General features: G+C 41.9%; 5 protein-coding genes across 6 annotated transcripts; 2 read left to right on the forward strand and 3 right to left on the reverse strand.

Annotated features, from left to right (window-relative positions):
- Positions 1-1,669: 1,669 nt before the first annotated feature.
- On the forward strand, positions 1,670-4,757 carry LOC131878991 (aquaporin-11-like). The gene is made up of 5 exons (XM_059225176.1): positions 1,670-2,296; positions 3,316-3,508; positions 4,076-4,169; positions 4,230-4,368; positions 4,436-4,757. Exons 1-5 carry the CDS (start codon positions 2,116-2,118, stop codon positions 4,627-4,629), a joined length of 801 nt encoding a protein of 266 aa, XP_059081159.1. The 5' UTR covers positions 1,670-2,115; the 3' UTR covers positions 4,630-4,757.
- LOC131878990 (WASH complex subunit 2C-like) lies at positions 4,718-10,490 on the reverse strand. The gene is made up of 4 exons (XM_059225175.1): positions 9,881-10,490; positions 7,816-8,039; positions 7,612-7,737; positions 4,718-7,536 (listed from the first exon to the last, which is right to left on the reverse strand). Exons 1-4 carry the CDS (start codon positions 10,059-10,061, stop codon positions 4,819-4,821), a joined length of 3,249 nt encoding a protein of 1,082 aa, XP_059081158.1. The 5' UTR covers positions 10,062-10,490; the 3' UTR covers positions 4,718-4,818.
- Positions 10,491-11,287: 797 nt separating this feature from the next.
- On the forward strand, positions 11,288-13,262 carry LOC131879526 (tRNA methyltransferase 10 homolog A-like). Its single transcript, XM_059225875.1, has 2 exons — positions 11,288-11,737; positions 12,612-13,262. The coding sequence occupies exons 1-2, from the start codon at positions 11,370-11,372 to the stop codon at positions 13,108-13,110; spliced, it is 867 nt and encodes a 288-aa protein (XP_059081858.1). The 5' UTR covers positions 11,288-11,369; the 3' UTR covers positions 13,111-13,262.
- Positions 13,121-14,885, reverse strand: LOC131879524 (uncharacterized). 2 transcript variants are annotated; one of them, XM_059225874.1, is made up of 2 exons: positions 13,657-14,885; positions 13,121-13,500 (listed from the first exon to the last, which is right to left on the reverse strand). In XM_059225874.1, exons 1-2 carry the CDS (start codon positions 14,483-14,485, stop codon positions 13,121-13,123), a joined length of 1,209 nt encoding a protein of 402 aa, XP_059081857.1. In that variant the 5' UTR covers positions 14,486-14,885. The 2 variants fall into 2 exon arrangements, with proteins under 2 accessions (XP_059081857.1, XP_059081856.1); XM_059225873.1 differs by having other exon boundaries at positions 13,121-13,509.
- Positions 14,886-16,849: 1,964 nt separating this feature from the next.
- On the reverse strand, positions 16,850-18,221 carry LOC131879253 (uncharacterized). The gene is made up of 2 exons (XM_059225521.1): positions 17,297-18,221; positions 16,850-17,234 (listed from the first exon to the last, which is right to left on the reverse strand). Exons 1-2 carry the CDS (start codon positions 17,509-17,511, stop codon positions 17,051-17,053), a joined length of 399 nt encoding a protein of 132 aa, XP_059081504.1. The 5' UTR covers positions 17,512-18,221; the 3' UTR covers positions 16,850-17,050.
- Between the last annotated feature and the right edge of the window lie 147 nt (positions 18,222-18,368).

Raw genomic sequence — 18,368 nt, forward strand, 5'->3', positions numbered from 1 at the left:
CTTCATTCAGTATTAGAGACTTTTATCAGAGTATTGTTCCCTAAGAAAAGTGTAGAATTGTAGACGGTTAAAATCATACCGTAACAACCACAAAAATTTTGAATCTTCGGTCCACCGTGGGTCAGAGGCATTAACTTTCGACAAAACAACTTTGAAAGACACGATTTTACATGTGAATTGTAAAAAAAGTGACTTGCCCTTAATTGCAGCGGTTTCACTTTCTCACTTCGTTAGTGTATTTTGGAAACAGACTCGCAGTTGCTCTACCCAAACTAGCCGACTCTGACCGCAAAACCGTTTTGAGTCCAAGTAAAATCTAGACGTTAATGTCATGCCGTAATAACCACTTCAGTGGTCTCAGGCTAGATTGAGGGTCCAAATTTGGTGACATTATTGATTTGTCAAGATCCTTTGATCGTATTATGTATCCATTTTGGATAGAGTGAATGGTTCAGCACCCGGATACGAAACTTATCCTAATATATGGTATGAGTCATAAAGGAAACTCCAAAAAGACCGGAATAGGCATGAGCTCAAAAGTCAAAACTCATTTACGAAACAGTCTCCAAAATTCTTTTTGAACTTACATTCACGAATGGAGGAATTGACTCTACAGTCCCCTACATCCCCTTGAACTTCAACTAGGTTTAATTGACTTAAACGTGCTAAGGAATTGGGTTTGTTTTGATAATAGTACTGGAAAAGCTGTAGGCTCTTGTCAAAGGCAAGATTTGTCTGATACATGTTAGGCTTTCCAATGGGCTTATCGGAAAAGGATGGTTTTTAAACTGCATAAAACGAGCGCAATTTTGAAAACGGTTGACTTTACCCGAGTGTGGATCATCTGTTTCTTCATAATTGGACCAATTTGCATGAAATTTCAGTAGGATGTTTCCAGAGCTCTTGTCTACAGCCGGAACGGGCAACACAAACATATTCGCTCATTGATTGATCTAATATAGTTTCCTGCTTAGTATGCATGTTATACGAAGTTAGTACCACCCTGTATATCGAACTGTTACTTTGACTTCCCGTCTCTAATTTGTTGACCAACCAAAATTCATATTCGCCCTTTTAAATAGGTTGACATGATTTGTAATCGTGACATAATGATGCACCCAAATGTCTTTCCGATGAAATATTGCACCTGATCAACTGATGATACCATTTGTTTGTTTGTTATATTTATCCCATAATTCCAGTAAAAAAAAAATCCTTTTTACTCAATTCAAGATCATTCAGCCCTCTAGAATTATTGTTAATTTGTGATAAAAAGGTCTGCTTTTAGTTTCGCTTAAATGTTACCTCAGACCACTATTAATACCATGAATAAATCCCCCTAACGGTTAGAAGAATCCGCAAAAATTAAGCCGACCTCCAACAAACACACTTCATCCCTAAGCCCTCTCAAAAGAAGTTATTTTCGACTATTCTTTTGCATCCCTGAACCGAGACTTGGCCCATTGAGCTTGGTAGTGGAGCCTACTGAGAGTACTTCGAGGCCCGGGCAAAGGAGATCATGCGATGGTGCACAGAGCAGCATACGTACAAAGAGTCAGTAGTCGCAGTTCTTACTACATACACACTTGATCGTACGCTCTCTTCTAGCTGCAATACATGTCCTCGGAAGTGGGGCGTTTTAAGCCCTGTTGTTCGTTCCAGTATGCCGCAATGGGTCGACGGAAAATGAAATCTCGGGAAATTTCGCTTGGGCGCCCGGTCTCTCGAGCTGAACTCGTCTGGAGTCATGCAGTATTATCGATGTCACTTCATGATAAAAATCCAGCTCGTTGGATGGATGGAGGGAGGAAATTATATTACGTAATGAAAACGTTGAAACCGGTCTGACATTTCCATTGAAAGTTTTCATCCCAACTGTTGTCCACAACGATTCAAATTGCACTAAAAGCTCTCAAGAAAAAGATGTGCCTCCTCCGAGAATTGACGAAAATCAAATAGTATTATGACCGACTTTCTTGGCACATTTCCAAGTGATCGTGGACTTCAAGTGAAAGATGAATCTCGCGTGTAATGAAGCAGTCGATTTTCAACTAAGTATCCGTGCCGCCCCTTCGAAAATCCGTGTTAACCCCCGAGGGTCTCTCCACCCTCAAAATGGGGCTGGTACCGTGCATTGTGGTGTCCATCCTGTACGTGCTGATTACCATGTTTTTGGCAGAGGTCCTCCGAAAATTGGCCGTTGGTATATTTGAACCCAGGTCTTTGGTTTTGATCGCCATCAAGGAGTTCATTGCCGCAGCCGAAATGTGTGCTTGCAGTTTTGAACTGATTATTAGTAAGTCATTTTGGGTTATAGTTTGCCATTGATGAGCATTGTATGTGTACTAAAGCGAAGTATCATGGTGAAATACGCTTTTGCATAAAAAAGTTTATGCTTGTGACATTGATCGCCCTCGTTATTTGGTTCGATTTATTACGAGGCATCAACAATGCCAACTTACTTCTTGTTTAACATATACGAGTATGGTCTGGAAATCCCACATATGTTTCCGTAACTTGTCGGCTAATCCGCAACAAGTGAATGCCTACTATTTTTTCCGTCGGTTAAATACTTTTTCATTGGGGCTAGAAATAGCCTTTCCACAAAAGTCTTTAAAGTCATTATGTTAATTGTATGCTGGCAAAACCAAAGTGGAAAACATGAACACTAGGTCAGTACAAAGCTTCTAGAGTTGTGGACTGCGAACGGAAGTAAAATTATCTTATATCATAAACCGTTTACTTTATTCTAAATAAGCAGGTGATACGACCACAAGATCTTGTTAAATAGATGAATTTGGCAAAATTTGAGCCCAAAACTATGCTTAAGAAACTCAGGAGACATGTCCAAAGTAATGTAGTAAACACTACATAAGCTTTTGACAACATAACTTTGAAACGAACAACTTAACAAGTAAATAATACTGAATAGATCTACGTTTCTTATCTAATTGTTTTCATTCGAAAAGTGGCTCAGAGTTGCTATGACCAAGAGCAGGCAGATTTGGAGGGACCCTCATTGACAGTCTATATTTCTAGAAGTTCGTGGTCAGTATCATAAAACATCCATGGTATAATAATAAAAAGGAAAAAAGCGGGTGAATGTGACAAAAGATTCGTTTTCTTTGTTTAGTGGCTCTCCAACAGAAGCAACTTGTCCCTTTTTCCTAAACAAAAATGGCATGATGAAATTGATCAAGTTCAAGCAATGAGAAGGCAAGAGGAACAAAGACTTCTATGAGTTTATTTATCAGATGTTCAAAGGACTGAAAATGTAATGCAGATTAAACTATCATCTCTCTTGTAAAATTTCAGTTGCGGATAACTATGGCATTATGGCATATGCAGCCTTTTTGTTCTTGCTCACCATTTGGTGGTCCGACCATTGGGATGATGCGAGCGCGTGTCCTTACGTACATTTTGAGTCATGTCTAGAAGGAACCATGTCCGTGGTGGAAACCATCGTTCGAACCCTGGCCGAAACGGCCGGAGGATTGGCCGTTTTCAGGTGACCAGCTTATTTTGGGGCGATTTGATTGTCCAGTTAGAAACTTTCATATACTCTACTTTCCTACGATCAACCATGAACCACTGGAGTATGGACGGAGACACAAAGGTTAAAAATAAGTTTCTGCGATTCGAGTCATAGCTTTGCAGTTTTCTTTAAAGATTTTTCTTCCTGTCCCTGTTCACTGCAATTACGTACTTTATGTATAAGCTCAATCAAAAGACTGAATCAAGAGTGAAACGTGCCCCCTTAGAGTGCAGTACATAAAAGAGTGCAGAATAAATGCTTAGCCCTCTTCTGGTAATCAATTTCCACACAAGAGGCTAACTGATTTATCCTCTGTAGAGTTGCACTGTTAGTTAGTGTAGAGGTATGTGGTTCAAGCGAACTAGAAATAGAAATACATAGTTGTGGCGAGGTGGGACATTTGAAGAAGAATGCTCAGCGGTCACTCGATTCCGACTTGCTAGTTCTCAGCTCAGGCATTCACGTCCATATTCCAGTGGTTCATGGATCAACCACATGGTAATTATTAGCATGAAAATGACGATATCACGCTTCATTTAGGTATGTGCAACTTCTGTGGGCTTTGGAGTTTGCTGAAACCCACGTGGGTAGGCCCCATTCCTTGGCTTTCGATGAATGCTCAGCAGATCTTCAAGTAAGTGAGGAGTCTATTAGGGCAGGACCTTGAATTGTGGCCTAATTCCCTCTTTCTTAGGTGCCAGTTCTATACGGAGCTCTGATTGAAGGTGTGGCTACGATGTTGTGCCGATTGACGAGCAAACTGTTGTCGGATAACGAGCCTAGATATTCGAGTGCCATAGACTCATTTGTCGCAACTGCTTTGGTGATTGCCGGTAAACACTTCCAAGAACCGAGCGAGGATGAAAGCTGAAGTTCAAGTTAATACTACTCTCTTTTCAGCCTTCGATTATTCTGGTGGATATTACAATCCCGTGCTCGCCACCGGTCTCAAGTACGGATGTCGAGGTCATACTACCACCGAGTTAGTTCTGGTCTATTGGCTTGGTTCATCCTTAGGAGCTATTGCTTCTATTTATGTGTATCCACCTTTAAAGCGGTTTATGGGCGGTCAACCCAAGCCAAAAGAGGCGTAAACTGCCTTGAATTGCTCAATCACGTTCTGACGAGCTTCCAAATCCTAAGAATGACGAACACCCGTCAAAGAAAGCCAAGCCTGTTAAATATGAATATGAAATATAATATAGTTATTGCTCTATTCTCATTGGGTTTGTAGCACCATTATAATTTGGGTAAATGCCTCGAAAAGAAAGAAAGGAGAAGAATCACTTTTTGAACAAATCGTCATCAGAACTCGAGTCGGAACCGAATAATTTGGCCTCACTTTTAGGGAGACTTAGCTTTGAAGGCGTTGGTTGGGCAAACAAGTCATCGTCATCGCTTGAAGTATCAAAAATGGAATGATTGGTTGCTTTCACAGCCGCCGGCATTGGTGGAGGTTTCTTTAATGGGTCATCAGGACTGAATGGCCTTTCTTCATCAATAATGGTACCATCACCATCACTTTGAACGGTATCAGAATTCGTAGGGGAGTTACTCTTCTCTTCAGTCTTATCAGACAGGACTTCCGGTTGATCGGATGAAATGTCGGCCTTGGCCTCTTTCGGCGCTTCAGGTAGCACTGAGTCAACTGCATCTTCCATGTCTGAGGCTTCATTAATGGGCAAGGCATCAAAGAGCCTTGATCTGCGGGTCGGTGGCCGTCGCTTTACCGATCCCTTGGCGCGAACCTTAGTGGCTCCCACCAACAAATGACCCGTGAATGATACCTCTCCATCACTTGGAGGATCAGACACCCTTGGGCCACTTTCTTCTTTGACATCAGATTCATCAGGATTTCTGAACACAACCTCGTCGTCGAACTTTTTTGAAGGTGAAATAGGAGGGGTCTTGGGAGACATGGGTCCCTTGATTAGAGCCTTTTCAAGAGAACTCCTGAAAGCCGATTTGGACACCGTTCCACCTGGACGGTTTATTGATGACTTTGGAGAACCTTCATGGGGACTTTGGGACTCCTTCGAACTCAGTTCATCTTCCGACATTGTTGGAGAGCGTTTGATTTCCATCACTACTTCAGGTTTAACGACACTCAAGGAGTTAGATTCAGGTTCCAATCGAATGGACGATGAAACCTTTAAGGGATCAACTTTGTTCAAATTCAAGGGATCCTCGATGATTTCCTTCAAATGGTTAGGTTCACTATTCAAATCAACCTTTGGAGCTACGAGTGGAGGCTCCGCACCGTATTTGGTTAGTTCATTCTGCTGGTTGGGTCTTTGTTCTAAAGTTGGGGAGAGTTGAGCAAGGATCCTTGCTTTTTCCTCGATTGTAGCTGCACTCAACATAGGTTTGGGCGCAATGGAAGGTGGTGGTGAACTGGTTTGAGGCTCTCCCAGGGGTCTCGACACTGGTTTTGGAGCCACGGGTGGGGGGGACTTAATCTCATTCCTCGACGGTTTGGGCGATGATGAATTAGAGCTTGAATCTTCACCTGAATTAGTGGACGGTTTGGGTTGTTCCGTGAAAGCTTTGAAGGACGGCTTTAGGGCAACTGGTGGGCCTTGTTTGACAGCCGTGGATACATCTAAGGCCTTAGGCGGTGGGTCCACCTCAAACGAGGCTACTGTGTACACTTCATCGTCAGTGTTCTCATTGGCCTCCTCTTCGAGAGAATCAGACTCGGTCGAATCTGCAGCATTATTGTTGTTGTTGTTGTTATTGTTCTTCGTCTTTGTTCGTTTCACTTTCTTTATCACAGTTTTGATGGCCTTCTTGCCGGATGAAGGAGCGTTACCATCCATCGTATCCTCCTCTTTCACTTGATGAGCGAGGTCGGTCTTGCCTGCGGAATTCCTCTTGTTCAAGGCACCTAAAATATCCACCCCTGGCGAAAACATGGCCACTCCTCCGATGGGCTTTTTAGGTCTGATCTCGGACATTGTCTCGGTTTCACTCGTAGCTTCATCTGATAATTCAAACAGCCGTTTCGAATCTTTCTTCAACGATCCTCCTGTATCCTTGGAGGCAAAGAGCAAGAAGTCATCATCGTCACTTTCAGAGTCACTAAACAATGATGCCTTTTGAACAGCGCCCTTCTTTTTCGTCTTCTTTTCCTTGGACTGCTGACCTTGGCCGCCTTGTGCGTCTTGTGCGTCTTGTGCATGAGCTTTGGATGAAGAAGTGGCGGCCAAGTGGTTCGGTACGTTTTCTGCTTCTTCTTCTTCCTCTCTCACTCCTTCTTCTTGGTTGCTGGTTTCTGGTCGGTCTGTGGTTGCTATAGTTGTGGTCGCTCCAGAGGATCCTTGAGAGCGTGGCTTCGTTGCCAGACTGTTGGGAATGGGAGGCTTCATTTTAGAAGAGAATAAGAAGTCATCTTCTCCAGAATCGGAGCTATCTCCGAAAAGATTCTTGTGTTTAGATGAGACCACTATTTTCTTGGGGGTCTTGATCACCACAGGCGAGGAGAATAAATCATCGGAATCACTTTCTCCCAAGCCTCCGAATAGATCAGGCTTCCTGAGATTGGCTTGGGGAGGGGATGGTGTAGGTTCATTAACAATTGGCTTCTTGGGCTTGGGCAGGGTGGGTAGACTTGGTGGATCACTCTTTAGCTCCTCTGTGGGGGGTACTTTCAGTTTACGAGCCAACTCGGTAGCAAAGTTGAGCTCAGGAGTGGCTACTGGTTCCACTGGAATGGACGGAGGCGAGATGTCCAACTTCTGGTTCTGGCTCGACCCGTGAAAAAGATCGTCGTCCGAATCGCTGTCGAAAAGTGTTGATTGTTTAGGAACAAGGGCGGGAGAATCAGTCTGGCCTGGATTTTCGCGACTAACTGGACGTCCAATTTCAGTCGGTTGAGCTCGATTGGAAATCGGTAACTGAGGTTCAATGTCGTCTTCAGAAAGCTCGGATTCCACGTCAATATCAGATTGCGCAGAAGTAGCTTTAGGCTTTGATCCACCCACACCCGCGAAATCGTCATTCTAAGACAACGAAATAGCAACATAAATCAACTGCATACAGGCCTTGACGTAGAGACACAGACAGGGCCCACTCACCAAAAACGAATCCGATCCAATGAGATAAGGTAATCTTCTCAAGTGATAAGGGTTTTTGGCCTCTAGCAATGGTTGTCTTAGTAAAGGCACATCACCAACTTCATCCTCGGAATCACTGACGTCAATCTAAAATGAGTCATTATGGTTCAAACCAAGTCTTAATGAATGGTTACTTAATACTCGTCTTGAAACCACAAGACCAACCTTTACGTGATCGAACGCTTCGCTCACGAAATTCAGTCCGATTTCGAGGCTCTTTTGAACGTTGGCTTCGTAGATCTTTTGTTTGTCTTCATCGGACAGCTCGATCATTGGTTTGATCTGGCCAGTAGCGTAATCTTCGTCTACTTTGGGATCAGCCTCGTCATACACGCGATTCTCAATGAATTGAGTGTTGGACAAAAGCAAAAACTCATTGGTGACATTATCTGGAAATGGGATGTAGTGAAGGTATCAAAAGAAATTGTAAGGCTGTACATCGTAACCGAACAATACAATTTTGCCAAGGGCATTAAAGGTCATAGGGTTTCCGATTTTATTCAGGCAATTATAAAAAAAGCATGAAAGAATCAAAATCATTATTACACTGCAAATTTACTCCATGCACCGCGAAGGGAGAGAAAATCCCTAGTAATGCATTGTGTCATTGTGTGCTTTACGAACATTTCGTATGAACAAGTAAAACGAAGCACTATTTGAAGTCATTAGGGGATCACAATGACTTCTTTTGTCCACGTTTCCTCGGTTGTTGGTAACCGCAAAAATCTCGATGTACATGGCCAGTAATTATTTTTCGGCACTGAAGCGTTTCTCCATCAACTTATACTAAGATTCCATGTTAGAGTATTGTTCAACAAAGGGAACCAAAAGGGTTTTGAAGAATTGGGATAAATACTTTCATTTGATTCAGGCAATCTTCCACTACTTCACTTTTAGAACTAACAAACTTAGAAAATGCAACTATCAGTCTAAATTCATTAGGTTTATATCTAATTTTGAGGCCCCATATATCCCGCCATTAAAAGCCAAGCTCAAAGTATCGAAGTCAGAAGAAGACGGCTGGTTAAAACCCTTTTTATCTAAGCGAGTCAAACTTTTTTCCAATCATTACTATAAAGCAAATCACTTTGCTTTATGTACATGTATAGGACAGGTAGTCCTATTTTGCTTGACGTATTATAGAGTTACATTCAAATCAAGACTGGACATGACCAAAAGTTTGAGGATGTAAGACTCAAAAAGTGTTTTGAGACTAAAATTGCTATCGCGGTTTTGTTGCAAACCTCAAAAATAGAACCTACCGATTTAGAGCAGAGGAGTAACCAGAGATTGGGAGAAATGAGCCATGGCTGTCCTGCTTGTAATCCATCCGAATTTTCGGCCACCGAATTATAGTTGCAACACAATTTTGGCATTGTAATTGACTCACTTTCAATTACAAACTGCAGTTCAATAATGATTCAATAATCTATTCAAACATAAAATGTTGAAGCTTTTCCAGTTGGAATTGGTTCAGAATCATTAGCTTATTGCAATTGCGAGTTAGACCAGACATGTGATCAACTACTTCTCTCATTGCTTTAAAAGTTGTAATTTTTTTGCCATTTAATCTGGGGCATTTTTGTTTCCATATAGTTCGCATGTATTTGCATTCAAGAGCGATTTTTGAAGGGATTTGCCTCGGAAGTAGGCGTTTGGACAATAACCAGCATGAAAGCCTCCAAAATGGTGAGCTCATTCATTCTCAGCAACGTCCAAGCCTTAAATGCAAGGTACAAGCGTTTAAAAACTCGCCTCAAGGACTACTAAAATGACTCACTTCATTTGTACGACAGCGTCATGTCGCGACATCACACCTGCATGCAGAAGGCATTTTATTATTCAAATGTTCCCGTCAAGCTGCAGTAAGTAATCCACCTCCCTGCGAATGACCTGGTAAATTTTATTCAAACTTACGTAACTCTTGGCTAATACAAGCGAAGAAATTATCCTCACGTTTTTCTCTCTTAGTCCATCTCTAAATAATGTATAATCCATGGCATAGATTTCATCATTTTGGGTGCCAAATATTCAGTCATCGTAGTGCTCACGACCTAACTTAAAATTTTAGCCGAAAAAGTACGTGATCTCTTTTCCTCTTTTACTGTCCAAACTGGTTTCCAATGTCTTGGTATTTCAAGAGCATTAGCATGAATCACGTTCGAGAGATTCAATTTTTAAAGCTTAATCATTAAGACGAATATAGGACCTAATTATGCAATAAACATACCAAATTTGGTTTGACTCTGTGCCACGCGTTGATCCAAGGTGTCAAATTTGTCCTGGATCTGTTGAGCTCTGGCTTCGAGGTTGGTGCCCAAAAGACTCAATTGAGCCAACAACCGCCCATCCGTCACACAACTCCAATCGCCATTCTCGGGCTCCAAGCTCTTCAAATCCAATGGCTCCATCCTGATTGATGCCAATATCAACAACAATGGACCCACTGGACACTGGACCCGTTTGTCCCGCTCGCTCTCTTGGACGTCTAATGGCTGGCTGCGACACACAAGGAACTGACCAGGAGGATGCACGAGCAAATCACATGAGCAGGATCAGCATCATCACCATAATGATCGTGATGAGAGTGGAGAGTTGAAACTCCATCCAACGAGAAACCGCATGTCTCTTATCAATCCGTCACACTCACAGCCGTGTCTTTCAGCTGAAGGGAGGAACGGGAGGAACTCAAATGGACAAAAAAAACAAGCATAACTTGAGCCACTCTGAATAGAATTATCGAGATGTGATTGTTCGAGCCTCCCTTTGGACCTGGATACTGTACCCTATGCACTGGACACTGTGGACAGTGCTGCTAAATACTGTCAACATGTACAATGTTTACGAAGGAGCTGCCTTCACAATTCATAACAGTGGAGGCCAGGCTGCAGGGTGATGGATGATTATTATACCACTCAAAGCCATGTTAATTCTCGTTGGACGCAGATGTTGGATGAAGCCAAATTGGTGGAAAATTATGAACAACATGATTCATAAGCTCTCACAGGGGGTGTCTTTGTGAGTGGATGAAACGGATATGATCATTCCAAATGATTTGAAAAAGAAATATATTTGGTGTCAATCCCGATGATTCTCCTAACATCAAATGGTACGCAACTTCATTTGTCCGTCCAAAGATGAACCTTCACTGGCTATATCAGTGGCTAACGGATTAAGACTGTATGTAGGAGCACGTGTCAATTGCGTTTGAATAAATTGGTCTGATTTCAGCTTGATGTATCAAGACACCATTCTATTTGCCATAAAAACTTAGGCTCTCCCTGCCCAGTCGAGATTCATCTTTACTTCAGTATCATTTGGTTAAAGTTATCGAAGAACAGCCTTGCCAACTGGTTCGGCTGATACCAAATATTTCCTGAACGGCTGTTCTTGAAACGCGATGACCATGAACCAGATGGCTTTCCTCCGACCTTTCATTATCAACCACGTCACTTTGAAGGGATTTGAATAAGATGGTCAGCTTTGATTCCCAATTTCAATTTCATTTGTGAGCCATAGACTCCTGTCTCTTTACTATTGACATGATGCACAGGCTTTTCACATCTCATGTCCATCCAAATAGCTAGCTGTTCGTGGGCTCAGATTTGGCCATCCAGAGGGCAAGTGAGCTCGCAGCCCTGTCCAAGAGCTCGACACTAGCGCCACTGCGGATCAAACAGACGAAACAACACTAATTCCACGTTGGATTGGGTAGTCCTATGATCATCATGGAACTGGCCCCGTCCCCTGACCGGGTCGACCCGCTCCCTGAACCCAGTTCAACCGCCGCTCCTTTGAGTAAAAGGGCACAGAAGAAGATTCTCAAACGTGAAAAATGGTTGGCCGAACGGCCTCAACGGCGAGCTGAAGAGAAGGCCAAACGCAAGGCCAAGCTCGAGGCCCGTAAACGGGACAATCCGGATTCCCGGGACGATGTGACCTACTCGCAATCGCGAAAGAAGCTCAAAGAAATCAAGATGGCTGACAGTTCATGCCGGGTGGGCGTGGTGGTGGATATGAGCTTTGGGCATCTGATGCATCAAAGAGATTTGGGCAAATGTTGCAAGCAACTATTGCATTGCTACAGGTGAATCTAGTTTCGATGATTGCATTGATATCTAGACAATCTGCGAAGAACCCGACGGCCACGAACAATTGGTCCATGTGTATTGTCTTAGGATTGGCTCGTAACTGAGGCAAAGACATCTTTGGAGTTTCGGCCAGCTTTCTAGAAAGTTAAATATGTTGTGGCATTTAGAGCAGGAAACCTTGCCAAATGGCTGAAGGACCTAATCCAGGGTAAACCGCACATATGTGCCTGTATCTTTTAACATTATTTGATTTCTTTAATTCTGTGAAACCCCCAATAAAAAGCCAGAATTCATACTCTACAATGTGGGTTTACTCGCAGAAAGGGCTAATAGTTTGCCTGATTCTTCAAGATCTAATACTAGTTGCATCAGTATACACAAGACGAATGACTTCGACCTACTATTGTTGTGTTAAGTGTGTCAAATCTCAAATGTTATTGCGGCAGAAAAAGAATCTAATTTGATAAGAGAGGTTTTGCACGCCACAAATTGTGCAGATTCAAATATGGGCTAAAATCGAACTTTTTATTGTAAAAGTTAAGTGAAGGTCGCAGTCTTAAATTACGTTGTTGTATTGCTAAATCTTGAAATGTCTTGATTTTACAAGTAACAATTCTTTGTCTTACTCTACATTTGATTTATCGAGTTATGTTTCATGAAGTTAGCGAAGTCTTAAAAGAACTAGTTGATAGAGAAAAATGTCGACTCTCGAAGAAGTTTTGATTAGCCAGATGGGCATTCTATTCCACTACAAGCTTGTAAGATAAGTTAGCTACTTGAATGTTGCAATATTTATCGATTTTTGCCTCGATTTTTGGGAAACTTTTCGGTCCACTATAGTTGTCAATGATGTTTTTATTTATTTCACAGTATGAATCGACGATTGGCTCATCCGATGCAATTCTACGTGACCAGTTTGAAAGGCGCCAGTTTGGACGAAATGAAGCGGCATCACGGGTTCGAGAATTGGGATGCTCACATCCATGAAGAGGACTATGAGGCCGTACTTCCTCGGGATAAAATCGTGTATTTAAGTAGTGAATCAGAAAATGTGATAGACAATTTGTCACCCGACCACTATTACGTCATTGGTGGCTTAGTGGATCACAATCACCACAAGGGATTGTGTCACAGATTGGCCGTGGAGAAAGGCCTCAAACACGCCCGTTTACCCATCGACGAATTCATCGATATCAAAACCAGAAAAGTGCTGACGGTGGACCACGTGTTCAAAATCCTGACCTCGGTCACTGAAGGTCACTCGTGGAAAGAGGCCTTTATGTCAGTGTTACCTTCGCGCAAAGGAGCCGTAGAAAAGGCCGAAGGGGAAGAGCAAGAAAATGAGCCCCAAGCAAAAAGTTCAGAATAAATGCATATATTTAATGAAAAAGCATGGAAAACTTTTGCTCATCTGAATCCAGGATTCCTAACTGTGGAGTACCAGGCTGATATCCACCGTGATTAGTGTACTCTCTGTAAGGATAAGGAGATGGATAGAATACCGGATATCCAGGATAGAATGGATACGCCCGGGCTGATCCAGCTCGCACGTAGCCTTGGCCACAAGTCTCCGGGGACGAATTAAAAAGCACCTGACAAATTTGGGCCTGTACTTCGTCCCGAATGAAACCGCGTAATTGTGCGGTCAATTCCGGCATTTTTGAATGGATTGTCTTGACCAGAGACATGTCGTTGAAGCGTTTCTGAATGTCCATGACATGGTTCATGCGAGGGGATCTGATCGATATCGGGAACCCTCCTACTTTTTCTGAGAATCGTTCAAGGTCATCCAAAAGCAATGATTGTCAATAAGTTTAGACTGCACCTAAATCTTTCCGAAAACTTTGATCAAAGCGAAACCCTGGGAATACGTAAGTTTCTAACTGTATGAGTGACACTTTACGTTTTGGATGACCTTGTAAAATAAAGTCCAATTCACTTTTTTGGGGCGTTGTTGTTGTTCTTGCTGTTGATGGTGATGTTGTAAAGGATGTTTTCTGGGTAGTGGTAGTGGTACCAGCGGTATTAGCAATTGTTGTTGTTGTTGTCGTTGTTGCCGGAGAAAATTCATATTGTGGCGGTTGTAACCTTTGAGAAGGAACATGAATTTCTAGATTGGGTGGTGGAACCTCTTTGGGCGGAATCATTGTACTCGTCGACCGTTTAGAGTCGAAATCTGGAGCAAAAAACTCCTCTACCTTGGAAGTCGTTGCAAGTTGGTCATCGTCAAGCTTCTTGTTTCGAATGATTCTGATTAGTCTAACATTGGGCTTTTCTTTCTGCATTCGTCGTAGCTCAGTGACTGGGAGTTGGGTCTTGATGAATTTAGAGCGATCGTCCAACTCGCGCAAAAAGTCGGGCTTCTGTCGTTTCCGACGAAGAATCTTTCTAAGGTAAGAGTTCCTTCTTTTGGCCTCGAGATCCTCACCAGTAATGGGTAGATCCTCCACATCTTCCAATTGCAAAGGAATGTCGTCAAGCTCTAAGGTAAATTCTGGATAGATCAACTTCAGGGCCTCGGGAAAAGGGATTAATTCATCTTCACGAGGTTCGACATCTTCTTCAGAGGATCCAAGACCAATCGAAACGAGGAGAACACACCATGTCAGTTTCATCTGCAATTGTTCCGAAAATGTCACAATTTGTACTTTTGTTGTCGTTCTCATTTTCTTAATCAAAAACCCTGCATTCACTGAGACATGCGTTTCTTTATTCGATTTCTGGTAATGGGGTTTCTCTTTCATATTTTAACGGTTAGAAAAGTCTGCAAAATCAAAATAACAATCAAATTCTTGTGGTTGAGGTGCTAAAGTCGAAGCCAGCTATAACACTATACAATTCACAAAATCCAAAAAGCATTGTCATTGTTCGGTATGTAATTGGTTCTCCATTTGTGAGCATTTTTAGCGTCTAAAAGTTTACTAGAAAAATATCGGGTAGCAGAATCAAACCGGGGCTTCTCTCGTGTGGAAACCACACCAACCATTGCCAGAGTAAGACAAGCTACACAATCAGCTTGATGCCTTCGATGATGTTATCTTCAAACTTGGAAAATAAAAAATAATCTTCAGGAATCAAACCAAGTACAAGTATATGAACCGACTTCATCCACCTTCTAACAACAGGCAGACCTTTTCACGTTGAGCACCGATTTTGGACTGCTAACCCAACAAAAGCCATAAACATTCATCTCCACCGGTAGATCACTCATTGGTCGTAAATGCCAACACTCTGTCGGTATTGACCCCTTCCATGCCCAAAAAGTACCGGGTGCTGAAATGGCAAACTGCACAGAGCAATCCACAAGGGAGAGGCGATCTTTTAACATGTCACCCGGTTCTTTGCAATCTCGTTTGACCCTGAAAATCGAGCAACGTATTCAAAAGATTTCTTGTGAATTCTTTTTGGCTTTCCATTCGGAATGACATTTGTGTTCTCACAATCGTAACATTTTTTCCCCGTACGATCTCGGTTGGACTCAAGAATGTTGTAACTATGGAATGTAAGGAACATAACGTTCCTGACGAGCAAGACAGTTTTCTTTTTTCATCATCTAAGCCTCCTTTTTGTTTGTTATTGCATCTAAGATGGGCGAGCATATGTGGTCGTACGTATTAGCTCAATAGTTATCGAATAATTTATCCTCGTTGATAACTGAATGCAATTGCACGTGGTTAATTTATCCGTTATCCCTACACACTCTTTTGAAAAGTTATCGTGCCATTTTTTTCATGGCATAAATCAAACATAACGACGTTTTCTTACAATTATGTTGTAATATTCATTGCCTAAATCTTAATTTTTTTTTAAACTTTGCGATTCAAAGATTCCTCAGCATGAGGGATCAAGATTCCTTTCTCTGTTTGCCAAACTTTCAATAAGAAAGAATGGTTTCTTAGCAAAAAAAAAAAGACTGGTAAAGTGTTGAATATCGTTGTAAAAATGTTTTACTAACACCGTTGAAACATTTGCCACAGCAAAAGTAACAAAATGTGTACAGTTTAAGAATTGCACACTTTGATCTCCTTCAATCTAATTGCGCCCTCTGCATTCTTTTTTTTTTTTTTAGCACCAACTCTTCTATAAGACGGTTCATTGAGAGGTTCATTGTTGTATTACTATTTGCTTGTTGCCTGTCCAGGATTGTCCTGATATTTTAGGACAAGATCCTGGAAACGTGCTACAATCGCTTGTCCATGTATCAAGAAATAGTCGTACAACTATGGATATTGGTTCTTAAAATATGAAATGACATTTCAAACAAGGCGTCTGTTTTAGACCAAGGACTGTATTCGGACAACATTGCACGTATGGGAAGATGTAAGAGCGAGCAAGCTTCTGGTAGTAATACCTGATTATTGAACAGAAAGTGACTTTAAAACAAAGGATAAATACATGAATCATGATTGAAAAGCTGCATAGATTTAAGTTAAATGACATTTCTAGTGATTGGTCAATCAAGTAGGTTGAAAATTAGAGATATAAACCGGTTTGCTCTGATGCCATGTTCCCAAGAGCAAGTTTTTAATTGAACGCAATGTTTTCCAGCAAAGAATGTCGAAACCGCGAGTGATGCATAAGAGGATCAAGGGTGCAAGTTTTTTTTTCTTTCCCATTACTTGCGATTTTGCCATACATTCTTATGCAGTTATTTTCTGTGTTAAGGGTGAACTTTGTGTTGAACCTCTTCTTTCGATAAAACTGCAGTTTTCGTGGGGACTGATTATTTCTAGACAGAATAATAAGATTGAATCTGCAAGTGAATTGTTTGGCTTTTTATTGCGGTCCATGTATTCCATAAATATAATTGCAGATGTCACGGGATATTTAATGAGCAATTGGGCAATCACGTACATTTGAGCATATTTTGTCGACAACCGAAATCACGCAAGTAGACAAAATCATCTCACGTGCTCCCTTATGAAATAATGATATTCATTTTACCTACGTTATACTGGAAGAGTCATTCATTGCTCATCTGCCGATTTCGAATTCGAATGCTATTGAGAAATTGCCAGTACTTTTTATGATCCTCACATAAGGGACTTACTGGTGAATAAACCTGTTTCAACTTGGGATAAAGACAACGAGTTATAAATAATAAGAGTAATGTATTTCAGGACTTGTTAGAGGAGCGCGTTCTGGATTTCGTTCGCAAGCAATCTTTGCAAAACCAAAAGCATAAAGAAATATTCAACAACGAATTTAGTATTAATCTGGGTATGGTTTGTTTCTCTCGGACTAGATTTCTTCTCTGGAGCTTCTCTGAACCTCTGAGATCAGATGATTTTCAATTTAGGGACGGAATCTTATGTGGGGCAGCCCATCCTTTTCTGCAGCGTGTTCTTTCTCACGGCGCTCATGACCATGTTGAAAAGGCTGAACTCTTCCGAATTCCTCCGATTGTCAAGGCCAAGGTACGATCCCACCGTCATGCTCAAGACATCGCCCACCAATTCCTTGAACACGTCAAACACCAGCTCCGACAAGGGACTGAAATGCGAAATGTGACCATATTTGCCTTTATGTGATCTAAATTCTCCCTCCGTACTTACTTTTCTCGGGCTTGTCGGCCGTATACTTGGATATCCTCTCTGGTGATGATATTAGCATCAGCCAGAACCGACACGAATCGGCTGAGAGGATCCAACCCCAATTCGGTCTGTTGAGACTCCACATGATTGCCAACCACTATTCCTCCTTGGGAAACGCCAATTATCAAGAGCAAAATAGCGACACTCCAATACCAAATGCCCAACCCGAGCTTCATGATGAAGGACTTGATGTGTTGTTTTAGGGTTGGAACTCAGGAGGTATCTGATTCATGTGAGACGACACTAAGAGCCCTTCCTACAACGACTGAGTGTCAAAAATGATGGCCAACACGTCCAAAACAAAGTACAGGAGTCCTTGTTTGTTACGGTCATGCACTTAACAACCGGGCTGTGTTTTTATGAAAATTAGCATTTATTGGTGGGAAATTTGATTGCCAATTGAGGTTTGAAATAACCAACTACGGTGTTTCCTTGTATGACTTCATTCTATTAAACGATTCATTTTTTCAATTTGACGTGAATGTTTCGGTGTTTTGAAACGATGTCGCTCTGTGGGTCTGCGTTCAAGATGAGAACGGTCTGATGGTTTGCCATTGTCATTGTCACCGCATACAAGGTCGTCGCGCCTCTTGACTTTCACAATGAACAACAGGGAAATCCTGATCCCCGCCAGGTGCATGCAGCTTTATCGTCATCACAAAATTCGTCTTCCAGAGTATCCAAGCCTGCAGTACCTGTGCTAGTAGTATCTACTTGAGCAGAGGGAGCAACAAATAATTCAAGCAAGTTGGAGCTGGGTGTCGATGTGTCTCGTAGATTTGCCAGGAATCGCTTCAAGGAGAGGGCAAATGTCGTTCTCCATGGAGACTGAAATTGGCATTCAAATCAACAAACAAAAAGCCTTCCCCGATCTGATTTCTGTAACTAAATGCTACGAAATAAACCTTGCCGAGACATATCATATATCTTTAGGTTTAGGTTTAGGTTTTAAAATCTATTTTGACTTCTAGAGGTTCGACAGCGTCTTGATCCCTTGAGGAACTCCATTATAAACTTTTGAGATACAATCACG

The sequence above is a fragment of the Tigriopus californicus genome, chromosome 4, assembly GCF_007210705.1.
Source record: "Tigriopus californicus strain San Diego chromosome 4, Tcal_SD_v2.1, whole genome shotgun sequence".
Classification (NCBI taxonomy): domain Eukaryota; kingdom Metazoa; phylum Arthropoda; class Copepoda; order Harpacticoida; family Harpacticidae; genus Tigriopus; species Tigriopus californicus.

Bases quoted from the DNA above. Each gene is read 5' to 3' on its own strand.
- LOC131879253 (XM_059225521.1), bottom strand. From the start codon at position 17,511: ATGAAGCTCGGGTTGGGCATTTGGTATTGGAGTGTCGCTATTTTGCTC. The intron at 17,235-17,296 runs GTAAGTACGGAG...TTCGCATTTCAG, and splicing joins GGCCGACAAGCCCGAGAAAA to TCCCTTGTCGGAGCTGGTGT.
- LOC131878990 (XM_059225175.1), bottom strand. From the start codon at position 10,061: ATGGAGCCATTGGATTTGAAGAGCTTGGAGCCCGAGAATGGCGATTGG. The intron at 8,040-9,880 runs GTATGTTTATTG...TCCCATTTCCAG, and splicing joins ACAGAGTCAAACCAAATTTG to ATAATGTCACCAATGAGTTT. The intron at 7,537-7,611 runs GTGAGTGGGCCC...TCGTTGTCTTAG, and splicing joins TTGGATCGGATTCGTTTTTG to AATGACGATTTCGCGGGTGT.
- LOC131878991 (XM_059225176.1), top strand. From the start codon at position 2,116: ATGGGGCTGGTACCGTGCATTGTGGTGTCCATCCTGTACGTGCTGATT. The intron at 2,297-3,315 runs GTAAGTCATTTT...GTAAAATTTCAG, and splicing joins CAGTTTTGAACTGATTATTA to TTGCGGATAACTATGGCATT. The intron at 4,369-4,435 runs GTAAACACTTCC...CTCTCTTTTCAG, and splicing joins AACTGCTTTGGTGATTGCCG to CCTTCGATTATTCTGGTGGA.
- LOC131879526 (XM_059225875.1), top strand. From the start codon at position 11,370: ATGATCATCATGGAACTGGCCCCGTCCCCTGACCGGGTCGACCCGCTC. The intron at 11,738-12,611 runs GTGAATCTAGTT...TTTATTTCACAG, and splicing joins CAACTATTGCATTGCTACAG to TATGAATCGACGATTGGCTC.
- LOC131879524 (XM_059225873.1), bottom strand. From the start codon at position 14,485: ATGAAAGAGAAACCCCATTACCAGAAATCGAATAAAGAAACGCATGTC. The intron at 13,510-13,656 runs GTCATCCAAAAC...AACGATTCTCAG, and splicing joins ATTGGACTTTATTTTACAAG to AAAAAGTAGGAGGGTTCCCG.